The sequence below is a fragment of the Carlito syrichta genome, unplaced genomic scaffold (genome assembly GCF_000164805.1).
Source record: "Carlito syrichta isolate Samal-C Ts95f unplaced genomic scaffold, Tarsius_syrichta-2.0.1 Scaffold314795, whole genome shotgun sequence".
Classification (NCBI taxonomy): domain Eukaryota; kingdom Metazoa; phylum Chordata; class Mammalia; order Primates; family Tarsiidae; genus Carlito; species Carlito syrichta.
The window spans coordinates 214,540-228,176 of record NW_007258891.1 but is presented as its reverse complement, the minus strand read 5'-3'; the positions used below and the strand labels follow the sequence as shown (position 1 = coordinate 228,176).

The 13,637-nt window shown below is 36.3% G+C and overlaps 1 protein-coding gene across 2 annotated transcripts in view; it reads left to right on the top strand.

Annotated features, from left to right (window-relative positions):
- The first annotated feature begins 35 nt into the window (after positions 1-35).
- PUS10 (pseudouridylate synthase 10) overlaps positions 36-13,637 on the top strand; it is an 87,702-nt gene continuing 74,100 nt past the window's right edge. Inside the window, exons 1-4 of one of the 2 annotated variants that reach the window (XM_008071965.2) lie at positions 36-89; positions 4,512-4,652; positions 7,036-7,287; positions 8,008-8,094. In XM_008071965.2, coding sequence (XP_008070156.1) covers positions 4,527-4,652; positions 7,036-7,287; positions 8,008-8,094 — 465 coding nt within the window. In that variant the 5' untranslated portion in view covers positions 36-89; positions 4,512-4,526. Of the gene's footprint in view, positions 99-4,511; positions 4,653-7,035; positions 7,288-8,007; positions 8,095-13,637 lie in introns of both variants that reach the window. The other variant, XM_008071964.2, reaches the window with a different exon arrangement.

The following is a 13,637-nucleotide window of genomic DNA, read 5'->3' as shown; positions in this document are numbered from 1 at the left end:
GACGCAATAGGTGCGTTGTCTTTAGTCTTCCCTGTTACCTTCGAGGGCCGGAAGGGGTTAAATCTCAGGCTACAGCGTCTTGGGAACAGGTGAGGAGGGCTGGTCTGAGGTGAAGGGGTGAGGACTGGGCGCTAGAGAGGTGTGGCAGGAGGGGGTTGTTTCCCTCCTGTTGGAGCCGCTTTGTTAAGAGGGAGGGGTGAGTGGGAAGTTTTTTGGATCTGGTGAAAGGGGAAGGGCTTCCTTGGCCAAAACTGAGGCTTGAGATTAGACCTTGGGATGAACTTTTCAAGAGACCGCGGTAAATTCCATAGCTGAGGGTATCCGTAGCCCAATGAAATTGTGATCGCCCCCTTCCCTGGAAACCCACACTCCACCCCCACCCACGAGACAACTGACACTCGTCGGTATGGAAATGAGTTTTTAAAAAATCTCAAGATGTGAGACTCAGTCTGGTCATTGTGGTTGTCTTTCGTACGCTCTGCTGCTTCCCTCGTCTATGCTTTTTGTAGTCGTCCCCGAGCTGACAAAGTCTTCCTCTACTCCAGGAAGCCAGAGGAACTGGACTAGTTATCGTTGGTTGGTGGAGAAGGGATTCGGTCCCATTAGGGAGCCTGACACGTGGGAGACGGGTTTGTTGCAACTTGTTTCCAAGTTCTTTCTGTAAATCAAACACGTAAACGAAAAAGCAGAAATCTTAACTATGGTAACCAACGCTGGAAAACCTACAGTGCGGGATGCGTTTCTCAAAACTTGCTTTCAAAGATAATAAATTTCATATGGAGTAACTGATATCTTATGAAATCCTGACATTTTGTTACATAAAAATGAAACAACCCATATAAGGTGCAACATATTTCCTTTTAATGTTAACGTGCTTGAGAAGTCGCTAGATTGTTGCTAGGTGAAAATGATATCGAGAGGTTTGTATGTCCATAGCTCATTTATTAACACCACACGCATTCAAGAGGGGTGTGTGTGTGTGTTTAGACCTCTTCAAAATACACCAGACAGGAGGTTTTGCAATTCTCAACAGGTTTGGGAACTTCTCAGAGCCAGGAGATTGTAATGTGTCATGTATTGACTTTAAAATGTTACCTTTGTTCTAGTGAACCTGTTGGAGGAATAAACATCCCGTCTTTAAGCCAGAGAAAAGAGAGCATAAATTTTAATACAGCTATTAAGTCCCCAGGGAAATCTCTGCCACTAAGCGTCCTTTCAAGCATTTATTCATTGATTTGTTTATTTGTTTCTCTTTTTGAGTTAAAGGTTAATTTTGAATTAAATAAACATCCTTGATCTTAAGTTATGAATAGGAGGAGAAAAAATAGCTTAAAATAGCAGGTGAAGCAGAAGCAGCTTCTCTGAGAAGAGTAGTCAGGGATGCCCTTTAAATGCTCGTATTCAGTCCCTCGTAGAACCTCTTCAATCCCTTCTCTGCATCAAACTAACAGATTAATTGAACTGGAAGAAGGGAATCAGATCACTTGACCATACAGAGCTTTATTACGTACTTAATATTATTTATCATCATTATGTGTTATTATTATTAGAGCTTTACTATTTAGAGAATGTACTCTACATATTCTGTATACTTTCTTGAAAAGACCCTGGGGCCCAGATTTACTTAAGCAACCCTAAATGTGTGTTTCTCAGTTCTGGTGTCTAAAAGTTCTCACTGGTGTGTTCTTTTTTTTTTTTTTTTTTTTTGAGTTGGAGTCTCACTCTGTCGCCCAGACTGGAGTGCAGTGGCTGCCCCCGGTCACCGCAGCCTCGACCTGCTGGGCTCCGGCGATCCTTCCGCCTTAGCCTTCTGAGTAGCCAGAATTACAGGCGTGCACTACGACGCCCGGCTGATTTTTTGATTTATTGTAGAGATGAGGTCTTGCTGCCCAGGCGGGTCCCGAACCCGCGGGCTCAGGCAATCCACTCACCTCAGCCTCCCAAAGGCGCGGGATTACAGGCTGAGCCACTGAGCCCGGCTCACTGCTGTGTTCTTACAAGCCTAGTTTTCTTCTCTTCATCTCCTACCTGACTCACATATTCGCCTGAATTAGAACTGAGCCAGAGGCAATCTGTTTTTGTAGTCTTGGCTACTGAGCTGGTTTTTATGGTGAGGAGTTCTAATAGAACTGTATACCTGCCTTCTTCATTATTTTGTGTCAAGGATCTACTTCTCTTGGTAAGTGACCTCAAACATTTAGAAATTTACAGGTAGGTAGCAAGTATTAAAGGGTTGGAAAACGTAGATTCTAAGAATCACATCTTCCTAGTCAGCTATTGGTAAGAGCTTCACCTTTCTATTAATTCATTTTAATTATGAAACTGCACAAAATAAAAGGTGGCGCTGTCTTTTGTCTGTATGACCACAGCTATACCATGTCAGAGGATTGTTGTTTTATAAAATATTGGCAGTTCGTCATTTTAAGGTATCGTGGACTGTTTAATCAGAAAATCTGTTTTTGTCAAACAGAGTGATTAAGTTGTTTTAATTTTTTTTTTGAGTTGGAGTCTCACTCTGTTGCCCAGGTTGGAGTGCAGTGGCACACTGGCAGCCACCCAAGCATTGACCTGCTGGGCTCTGGCAATCCTTCTGCCTCAGCCTTCCAAGTACTGGAACTACAGGTGTGCTCTGCCATGTCCAGCTAATTTTTGATTTATTGTAGAGACAGGGTTTCACCAAGTTGCCCAGGCTGGTCTTGAACCCACAGGCTCAGGCAAACCACTCGCCTCAGCCTCCCAAAGTGCTAGGATTACAGGCTGAGCCACCCAGCCCGGCCAGGTTGTTTTAATTTTTATTACCCCTCTTTCCTGGCAACAGGAGATTTATACTCTGATTTGCCTCAGTTCTCTATGGGGTATTATTTTTTCTAAGTGAATTTATTCAAATTGCAGAAATTGACAACTTAATTTGGCAAATAAAATATTTTGCACTTAATTTGTTTTTGTTGGATGTTTTACTCATGGATGAAAGGAGCAGATTTTTCTTATTTTGCTAACAGCTGGTTACTGTTTAGCCATTATATCATCAAAGTAAAGTTGATGCTTTGGACTTACTGATCAATGTGATTTAAATACTTGACTGTTAAACTTTTTTTTTTTTTTTGAGTCAGAATTTCACTCTGTTATGCAGGCTGGAGTGTGGTGGCATGCTCATGGCCACTGCAGCCTCAACTTACTGGGCTCAGGTAATGCTTCCACCTCAGCCTTCCAAGGAGCCAGAACTACAAGTGTGCGCCACCACGCCCAGCTAATATTTCTTTATTGTGGAGATGAGGTCTCTCTAAGTTGCCCAGCCTGGTCTCAACCCCTAGGCTCAGGCAATCCTCTCACTTCTGCCTCCCAAAGTGCCGGGATTACAGGCATGAACCACCTTGCCCAGCCTGCTAAACTATTATTAAGGGTAGTCAAGTATTATATATTGTAGACTGATCAGATTTTTTTCTAGTATGGGGGCCGGGGAAGTTTTCTGAAAAAAATCTCTGACTCAAGGCAGATTGATTAATAGGAAAAAAGCAACAAATTTCTTTAACATGTACACATAGGAACCTTCAGAATGAAGACCCAAAGATATTAGGGAAATTGTCCATAATTATGCTTAGGTCCAACAACATGGGCAGCCATGTAGAAATATGATTTGACAGAAAGGTTATAACTTGATGGTAATAGACTGAGTGGGGAACCCAACAAGGCCTGTCTGTCTAGATTCTTCTTGGCCTCTCTGAGCATGCGCTCCTTTTCAGGCTTTGTGGGGTGGGGGAGGGGGTGTGGAGCAGGACCCAAACTGGAATGGGAGTCTTATGTTCAAGCATGGTGGTTAGATCATTTCTTGATGGCCAGTTTTTATATAGAAAGGTAAAGGGATGGTTAGAGTAGTATTTCAGGCTTCACGGTTGGCTTTGGGGCAAAGAGGCTCTGGTTTCTTTGACCCACCTTTGGGAAGAGGGCTACTAGTTTGTATGGCTAACCTCGACAGAGAACGGGACTGAGACACCAGAGGGCAGGAGAATATCGGAGAGAAACTTTTGCTTCTGAGGCTGCTGCTAGGGCTTTCATTTTGGACCTTGTTTTCTGAGCACAACACTAGCAAACTCTTAATTTCTAATATGAAAAGTTTAATGAATTAACTCTGTGTTTTCAAACAATGCTAAATGATACTAAACAAAAAGCAAAATTTCACTGTGTACTTTTGTTTTCATTACCCTTCTCAGAGGCAACCATTGTTCATCCTTTTTCTTTTGATCAACTTATTGATCAAATAAACTTATTGATGTACTTTATCATAATCCTGAATGCTAAACTAAATTCCTTGACAATTAGAAACCTTTACCTTATTCATCTTATAAACTTCCTTCAAGTTATATTTTGGAATGTGCATATAATGAAAGGGGCTTTATTAGTATGAAATAGTGTTTTCCAAATAAAAGCTAGTTTTTATCCATGATAAGGATGACATATTTGTCTATGACAGTAAAACACAGCAGCTCATTAGTTTTACTTTTCTTTCTTTTTAGTTATATTTACTCAGTATGTTTCCACTGACTGAGGAAAACAAGCATGTGGCCCAGTTGTTGTTCAATACTGGTACCTGTCCAAGATGTATCTTCAGATTCTGTGGTGTGGATTTCCATGCACCTTACAAACTTTCATACAAGGTATTTTCATCTTTCTTAAGTTGAGAGGTTCTATATTTTACAGTGAATACCTGTACTTTTGAGAACAAGTATCTATCCATAACTCTTCTTTAAATAAATAAAAACTATAATAAAATAATTACCAATAATGGTAATTTTGGAATTGCAATTACCCTTTAAAAAATTCTCAGAAATGTAAGTTTCTTCTTAAGTAATTACATCTATAGAACATGCAGTGTAGTGAATCTTTGTGGAGGAGTTCCCTGGTGCATTTAATGTTTGCACTAAAGGGTGTCTAACCAGAATATCACAAAATATTGCTTCTCACCAGTAAGATGTAACAGAAGGGGTAACAGTCCTGATATATTTTGCTAAGTGTAAGCATTGTGGGTAGGATTGCCTTTTTGGGTTTTTTTTTTTCTTCTATTTTCTATATTACCATTTGTATTTAAAAATAGGTATTTGGTATTCCCTAAAAGTAAATGCTTGTCATCATCATTATTACTGCTATAAATAAAAGCAAAAGTAATATACAGAGAGCTTTGACATTTAATAGGATACTTTTGCATAAGATATATAGCATATATTTGTAAAATATATTTGATCCTAATAGTGATATTCTTTTCGAAGCAGATAGTAATATAAATGTAATATATACACACACTCAGTATCATATAATTATAAAAAATTGCCAAGGAGTTAGCAACAGCAGTCATTTTTTTTTAAAGATGTAATTGATTGTTTCTATTATTTGGAAATAATAATACCCAGTATTCAATTTGCATTATTCTATGTCAAGCTCTCATAATAATCCTCATAATAACCTATTAGGTACATACATACTATGATTGTCTCTATTTTCAGATGAAGAAACTGAGGCACAGAGAGGTTAAGCAACCTGCCCAAAGTTACACAGCTATTAAGTGAGCAAGCTAGGATTTGAACAGTCTGTCTGAATTCAAAGCCTAGGATTTGGAGCTAGAAGACATGGATTTGAATCCCAGTTCCACCACTTTCCAGCTTCAGTTTACTCCTCTGTAAATGGGAATGATGATAACATCCACCTCACAGGATTTTAAGGGACAGTATTTAATAAAGTATGTGGAAACACTTTGAAAACTGGAAATGGTACATATACTATGATTTATATATGTGTATATTCAGTTATACACAATATGACTACAAAGTAATGACTGGTTTTGTGTAACCCTCCTTACACATTTTTAAAAACACATTATTATTCCATACATATGTTATAAAACTTAAAATATGTATTATATTAAGAGACTGAGTGTTACCAACTTTTGTTTGCTTCATCTTATGTAAAGAAATATATAAGAATATTTGAAGTTTTTTCTGGAAATGTTTTAAAATTGTGATCTGTTCCATTCATATAACTATATATGTACATGTATTCTATTTCTGCACTGTGTTATACTGATATAGATCTTAGGTAATAACAAACATATTTGTGTGGATTATGACATACCTGTATGTGAATGTGTACATATTTTTTTCTGTTATAAACAGGAGAACTAATTTCTCAATAAAATGAATTAAATTTGTTTGGATGAGTGAAATATTTGTTCCCTGTAGTCAGTAAATTGTTATCTGAATGAATTTCCAAAGGATATTTATTTGACAACTGAATAATAATGAAACCTAATTTAAGCAAAACAGAGGAAAATCATAAGTATTTAGGTGAGAAGAGTATCCGAACTATAAGAGTGGTTTAAAAGAAATGCAAGTTTTTACATTCTAATACAAGGAATGACAGAAATTAGGCATACCAAAATGTAGCAGAGTGCTTCTTTCAATGAATACAGATTAATGGTTTGTAACTGTGATGCCAGATTTCAGCATTGTCAGTATCCATGTACTTTGGTAAATTGTCTCAAAATTATTTTTACTTAATAGATTTCTACCCTAATGATCAGATTTCATATTAAACAAATATTGTACTTGTAGAATTTTAGTGACTGTAGTTATTAAATAACCTAGCAAGGATGATAGTTTAGTTTGTATTTTTATGTTAATAATTAGAATTGAAGTTTGTTTTTACTGAATTAGCAAGTGAATGACTTTTGTAAAAGAACTATAAACCAAACTGAAAAATTTGTTAGTGAAGCCTTTCTGCCTCAGATTAGCACATTAACTTCACTGACATGGAAAATGCTTTGGAAAAAATATTCACATGTATATAATAGGGTTAGGTAATTTTCTTTTAACTTCTCTAGGAAGCCAATGCTAGCTAATAAGAATAAATTGATGGTTCCAGAATTGATATAAATCAACATTGTGATATGTCACAATTTTCATTCATGCTTTCATGCTTCATCTTACCTAGAAAGCCTTTAAGGGCCTTGTCAGAGGGATATTACTTTTTCTTTTATTAACTTTCCAGGAGTTGCTCAATGAACTACAGAAATTTCTGGAAATGGAAAAAGATGAATTAATTTTGGAAGTTTCAAACCCACCTCCCAAGAAAATTCGACTACAAGAACTGGAAGATAGTACTGATAATCTGAGTCAAAACGGGGGGAGGATCTCTGGTATTGACGATGGAAGCATTGTTTGCAAGAACCCAAATTTAAGTGTATGCAATGTATGCCTAGGAATTCTTCAAGAATTTTGTGAGAAGGATTTCATTAACAAGGTAAATAACCTGTTTTTTTTTTTAATTATAGATGCAGTTATGTAAGGATTTTCTGTTTTAAGGTCAAGAATTATAGCAAAAGGAATAATGCCATTCATTTCAACTTGTTTGACACCAGTGGGTCATTAAAATATTTAAGCAAAAACTTTAACAAATGAAAGCCTACTATTCTCAAATTACTTTTTAATCAACATATCTGAACATGAGTGAAATGTATATCTATGTATTGCAGTCATGAGTGCTATTTAATTGAAGAAAAATATAGCAGTGTGCTTTCATTTTACTGTTTAACATAACTAAGGAGTAGAAAAAAGTTTGTTCCTAGTCATATTATTGTTTAGAAAAGAAAAGCAGTAGAGCCTTGTAAAAGGTAAATGACTGAATGTAAGTTTGTCTTTTGTTTCCTCCTGCTATGAGTGCTGTATTTGGCTTCATTTTGTTTTAAAATTGTGAAGTGACCTAATAGAAAACTATTTTGACACAACAGATTGTTCTGCAGGTATGTCAGTCCGGGCTGTTTCGGTACCTCATGATGTTAAGTCTTCAGGGTCATGGCTGGCAAATATTTAATCTCAGAACATTTGTGAGAGTTCCTCAGTCAAATATGAAGGTTTGAAAGTTTTGCCATGTCATCTCCTGGATCAGAAATTCATGTTATGAAGATGAAAGTAATATTTTCAGCAATTGCTAGGAATTTACATAATTATAATACTTTTTTAGGTGTGCCAAAAGGTTGAGGCATCTGGGTTTGAATTCACCAACTTGGTATTTTCAGTCTCCTTCCCACCACAACTATCTGTAAGAGAGGTAAGGTTATTTGCATGCATAAAACTGTATGTGAAATGCATGCTAGGAATTTCTCAAAAGAAGGAAATGTAGAAATATTCCTTACCCTATTTTTAAAATTTTGTGTACTTATGGAATGATTGAAGCATAATTTATAGCTACTTAAGAAATACTTGTTGAGTGAATGAATGAAAAAAGTAACTGGTTCAAATTCATTTCTTTGTCATATGACTGCCATTTTTTTTTAAAGGGCTTTCAATCAATAGCAGATTATTAGCTCTATGTGAGGCATGATGGTCAAGAAAAGACATTTGACCAGGTCTCTAGAGTTCTTTTTAGGTGAATATGTGCATTTCATAATAGTGCTAGGATAGGGTCATTTCAGTTATGATGAAACTTTTTAGTCTCTGGAGTAAAATATGAAAAAATGGCAACTCTTTTAAATTTTATTGTTTTAAAGATGTGGGGTATAATTCAGGATTAGGTATACAATTGGTCATTGTATAGGTAAAGTTTGGGCCTCCCTTTGGTCCCCATTTAGCCTGGTGTGAGATCAGGTACTCTTATTGATGTTATGTGCCCCTCCCTTCCCTGGCAGGTTCTGGCTACTGCCAATCCCTGACTTATAGTATTATGGTATATGTTCAGGGTCTACTTATGAGTGAGAACATGTGGTACTCAGTTCTTTGTTTCTGTGATAGATCACTCAGTGTTATAGACTCTAAATCCATCCAAGTTGCTGTGAAGTCCATAATTTTGTCCTTCTTTATGACTGCATAATATTCCATTGTGTATATGTGCCACATTTTTATTATTCAGTCCACTTTCAGTGGGTAGCACAGTTGGTTCCATGTTTTGGCTATTGTAAATAGCGCTGCAATAAACATGCATGTGCAGGTATCTTTTTTGTGGAGTGTTTTAAGTTCCTCCAAGTATATTCCCAGAAGGGAAATTGCTGGGTTGTATGGAAGGTCATTTCTAGTTCTTTTAGGAATCACCATACTGTTTTCCATAGAGATTGAACTAGTTTGCATCCTCACCAATTATGTAGAAGTGTTCCCTTTTCTCCGCATCCTCGCCAGCATCTGTTGTTTTTTGTTTTATTAATGATGGTCATTCTTACTGGAGTTAGATAGTATCTCAATGTGATTTTGATTTGCATTTTTTCTGATGATTAGTGAGGTTGAGCATTTTTTCGTGTGTCTGTTGGCTGCTTGTATGTCTTCTTTTGAGAAGTGTCTATTAATGTCTTTTGCTCAGTTTTTAATGGGGCTGTTTTTTTCCCCTTCAGCATGTTTGAGTTCCTTGTAGATACTGGATAGACATTTGTCAGATAGGCAGTTGGCAAATATTTTTTTCCATTCTGTGGGCTCTCTCCTCACTCTTTTGATGGTTTCTTTTGCTTTGCAGAAGCTTTTCAGTTTGATGAAGTCCCACTTGTCTATACTATCTCTTGTGGCTTGGGCTCTTGGGATTTTGATCAGAAATTGGTTGCCTATTCTAATTTCTATAAGAGTGTCTTCTGTGTTTTCTAAGGTTAAAATTTGAGGTTTTACGTTTAGGTCTTTGATCCATTTGGAGTTGTTTTTTTGTATAGTGATAGGTAGGGATCCTGTTTCATTTTTCTGCACGTGGTCAGCCAATTTTCCCAGCACCATTTACTGGATAGGTTCTTTTATCCCTAGTGTTTGTTGGTAGAGCCTTTGTCAAACATGAGTTGGTTGAGAAATTGAGGCTTTGCTTCTGGAATCTCTAACCTGTTCCATTGTTCTATATGCCTGTTCTTATACCACTACCAGGCTGTTTTGATTATTATAACCTTATAATAAAGTTTAAAGTGTGATACCTCCCACTTTGTTTCTTTTGCTTAGAATTGTTTTGGCTATTCGTGGGCATTTATGTTTCCATATGAATTTCTGTATTATTGTTTCCAGGACTGAGAAGAATGATGTTGGTAATTTAAAGGGTATTGCATTGAATCTGTAGATTGCCTTTGGTAGGATGGACATCTTAACCATGTAAATTCTTCTAATCCATGAGCATGGAATATTTTTTCATTTGTTTGTGTCATCTTTGATTTCTTTGATCAGTGTTTTTGTGTTTTTTGTTGTAAAGATCTTTCACTTCTCTGGTTGGAAGATAGATGGCAACTCTTCTAGTCAATTATAAAAGTGAGAAAATACTTTTCTCTCTCTCTCTCTCTCTCTCTCTCTCTCTCTCTGTGTGTGTGTGTGTGTGTGTGTGTGTGTGTGTGTGTGTGTCAGGGCTTACTCTGTTACCCAGTGGGAGTACAGTGGTATGATCATGGCTCACCACAGCCTCGACCTCCTGGACTCAGGTGATCCTCCTGCCCCAGCCTCCTGAATCTTCCTGCCCAGCCTCCTCTTGCAGGCACATACCTCCACACCCAGCTAATTTTTTGTAGAGACAAGGTCTTGCTATGTTGCCCAGGCTGGTCTTGAACTCCTGGCCCAAGTAATCCTCTCACCTTAGCCTCCCAAAGTGCTGTGATTCTAGCCATGAGACACCATGCGTGGCCCCTCATGTTTTTTAAAACTTTTTTCTTTGTAAAGTGAAAAAAAAATAGTCATTGCTGTAACATTCTATTGTGTCAGAACTGACATGAAAACATAAAGCTATCTTTGTTAATACAACTAAGTGAGAAACTTGTGTAATCTCGAATTACCATCATGGGTTCTAAACATATTAATATTAATGAATATTTATGAGGTGTCTTTTCCCTAAGAATCTCAAAGTATCAAAGGATTACATTTAAAACCATCACTTTCTTTGGAAGAGCCTGTTTATTAGCCCCAATAGGCTGAGGATGGTTGAAGCTGGATGAGATGATAGAGAAGACCTGGGAAGTGAAAAAGGGTAGAATGATTTTCAATAGTATCTTTGTTGATGACAAGATAACTGAGCAAATGGAAGAATAAAGGGGATGATGATGGTGATATGCTGGGGTTTATAAACACTTAGAGTCATTTTCTAGTCAATCATCAAAGCATTTCTCACTGATGGGTCATCTTTATGGTCCAATTTTGGTGCAAGAAACAGACTTCCAAAAGCTAAGTGACTCACAAAAAGCTGTAGTTGTTTGAGTAACAAAAATAGGAATAAGAAGTATATTTTCTGAATGTGGTTATATATCTTACCACCAAGCCCCTCTTTTCAAAGCTTATATTTTTACATTAAAATTTGTATTGTCCATTTTTATCACTTATGTGATGATTTTAGCAATATTAACTTAATATTATTGAGTATTTAGAAGTATTTATATTCCATATTAGAAATAGAAGATGCTATTTTTAAAAATAAGAATTTTTCTGCTTAAACTCTACTTTTTGTAACTGACTTTAACTAGTAAGCTATTTAGCAGAAATAATGTGACTATTCTAATTATTGAAGAATTAATACAGTTCCACAGTTTAGTGTGTTAAGTGTTTCATTTGTAATAATGAGTAACATATTTTTACCTACTCATTTCCTAAGAATAATTTGTGAAATATACAGTTTTACATGTAGTATAAATTTTCACATCCCAGGTTTCTTCTGAAAATTATGTTTATGATTCACTTTGTAATTATCTTTATTATTATGTTTTGTTACTTTATTTTTAAAGTTTTAAAAATTGTGTATTTTTAAATTTTAAAGATGTGAGGTACAATTCAGGGTGAGGTACATAAGTGGTCATTGTACATAGCAAAGTTTTAGAACCAAGTTTATTAGAGAAAGAAGGGAGAAAAGAAAGGGAGACATGCCAAAACTGGCATGGGCAAAAGAAACAACTGTCACTTTTCTTTTATTGCCATCTTTTGTTACTTCTTTTGAGGTGAGGTATGCTATGCAAGCCAGACTAGATATAAATTGCTTTTTAAACTACTTATTTTTTATCATACCCCAATTTAAACTAGTTACACATATCTTTAGAATATTCTTGAATTTTGAATATATATTTTGTGATTTCTTTTGTGCCACGTTCTAAAATATGGCTTTTAATTTAGATCTTGTAATTTACAACTTATTTGTCTGTAGAACAAACATACTGATATACTGCACACACAATTGGTTGACTGTAGTTATCTCATAATTCAGGATAGTATACAATTGAGTCCATTTGAATTATTTGATTTTTTCCACTTCTAAAAAGTAAATTATTATCACAGATCTATTGATTTGAAAGCAAATAATATTTAATCAATATGATGGTATTTTTTATGTTCTCCTTTATAGAAAAACCAGGTAAAAGGGTGAGCTCAAGTAAAGTTTTTGTTAAAAAAAAAAATTGAACTATAAAATTTGTATTAACTCATCCATAGTCTTCATTCTGATTATAATCATATTTTCTGGTTATAGCTATCATGTTTATTTACCATCATTATAAAAGCATTAATTTAAATGCTTAGAAGGAAAAGTCTGCAGTTAGTAGAATAATCATCATTTTCCACTGAGTTTGGGAGAATATGGAGGGAAGAATGGAGTATATCTTCTGAATATGTTTTGCTAAGGAACTAGCTGATCTGGTTAGGACAGCTTTAAAGTGAATACTGCCAAGGAGAAGAAGAATAAGCAGTTTGACTGATGAAACACTGTCCGATAGCAAGTAAGATATGGTGAGCAGATTACACAGAGGCTGTATCCAGGGAGTCACAAAAGATAGCATCATGGTAAGTAGCAGAACAGAATGCTTAGCGTCTCCAAAGTCTATAATGTACAAAATCTGAATGATAAAAAAGTTGACATTATAAGGGAGAGTAATAAATATCCCGACTATCATGGTGTCTACTGGATTTGGGCTTACCATTCAAGTGTGACAATGGAAGGATAAGTTCCTTTTATAAGGCTCAGATTTGTTAAAAAGAGAGATATAATAGTGTCATATGGCAAGAAATGATATTCCTGAACTGCAATCCTAAGAGTGGAAGGATGGTGAACACCATCAAAAGGAGTTTAGAAAGAGAGAGAAATGGGATCAAAGAGTGCAAGTATACTTAACTGTATACTGTCTAGTCAAAGGGAGGGTTGGTGAGTTGCAGATACAAGGTAGTCACAAAGGTTAATGGAAACAGTAGTGTGAGGGACTCCCAGGGCCTAGGCATGTGACAGAAATCACATTTAACTTAAAGCATTATCTGACAGCTTTTGGGTTGGAACAGTTTCTTCTTAGTTTCCCAGATGCAAGTCTGGTGCAGTGGCTCATGCCTTGTAACCCCAGCACTTAGGGAGACCTAGGTGGGAGGATTACTTGAGACCAAGAGTTAAAGACCAGCCTGGTTAGCATTGTGAGATCCCTATCTCTACAAAAGAAATTTTTAAAAATTCGCTTGGTGTGATGGCACATGCCTGGATTCCTGGCAACTTGTGAGACTGAGGTGGGCTTGAGCCTGAGAGTCCAAGATTACAGTGAACTATGATCACACCACCGCACTCCAGTCTGGGCAATAGAGACTCTGTCTCTTTAAAAAAAAAAAAAAAAAAAGGGAAAAGAGTTTCCTGGACCCCCATTTTCAGAATCTATAGGTCAGGTGGGACTCAAGAATTTGTTTTTTTTTTTTTTTTTT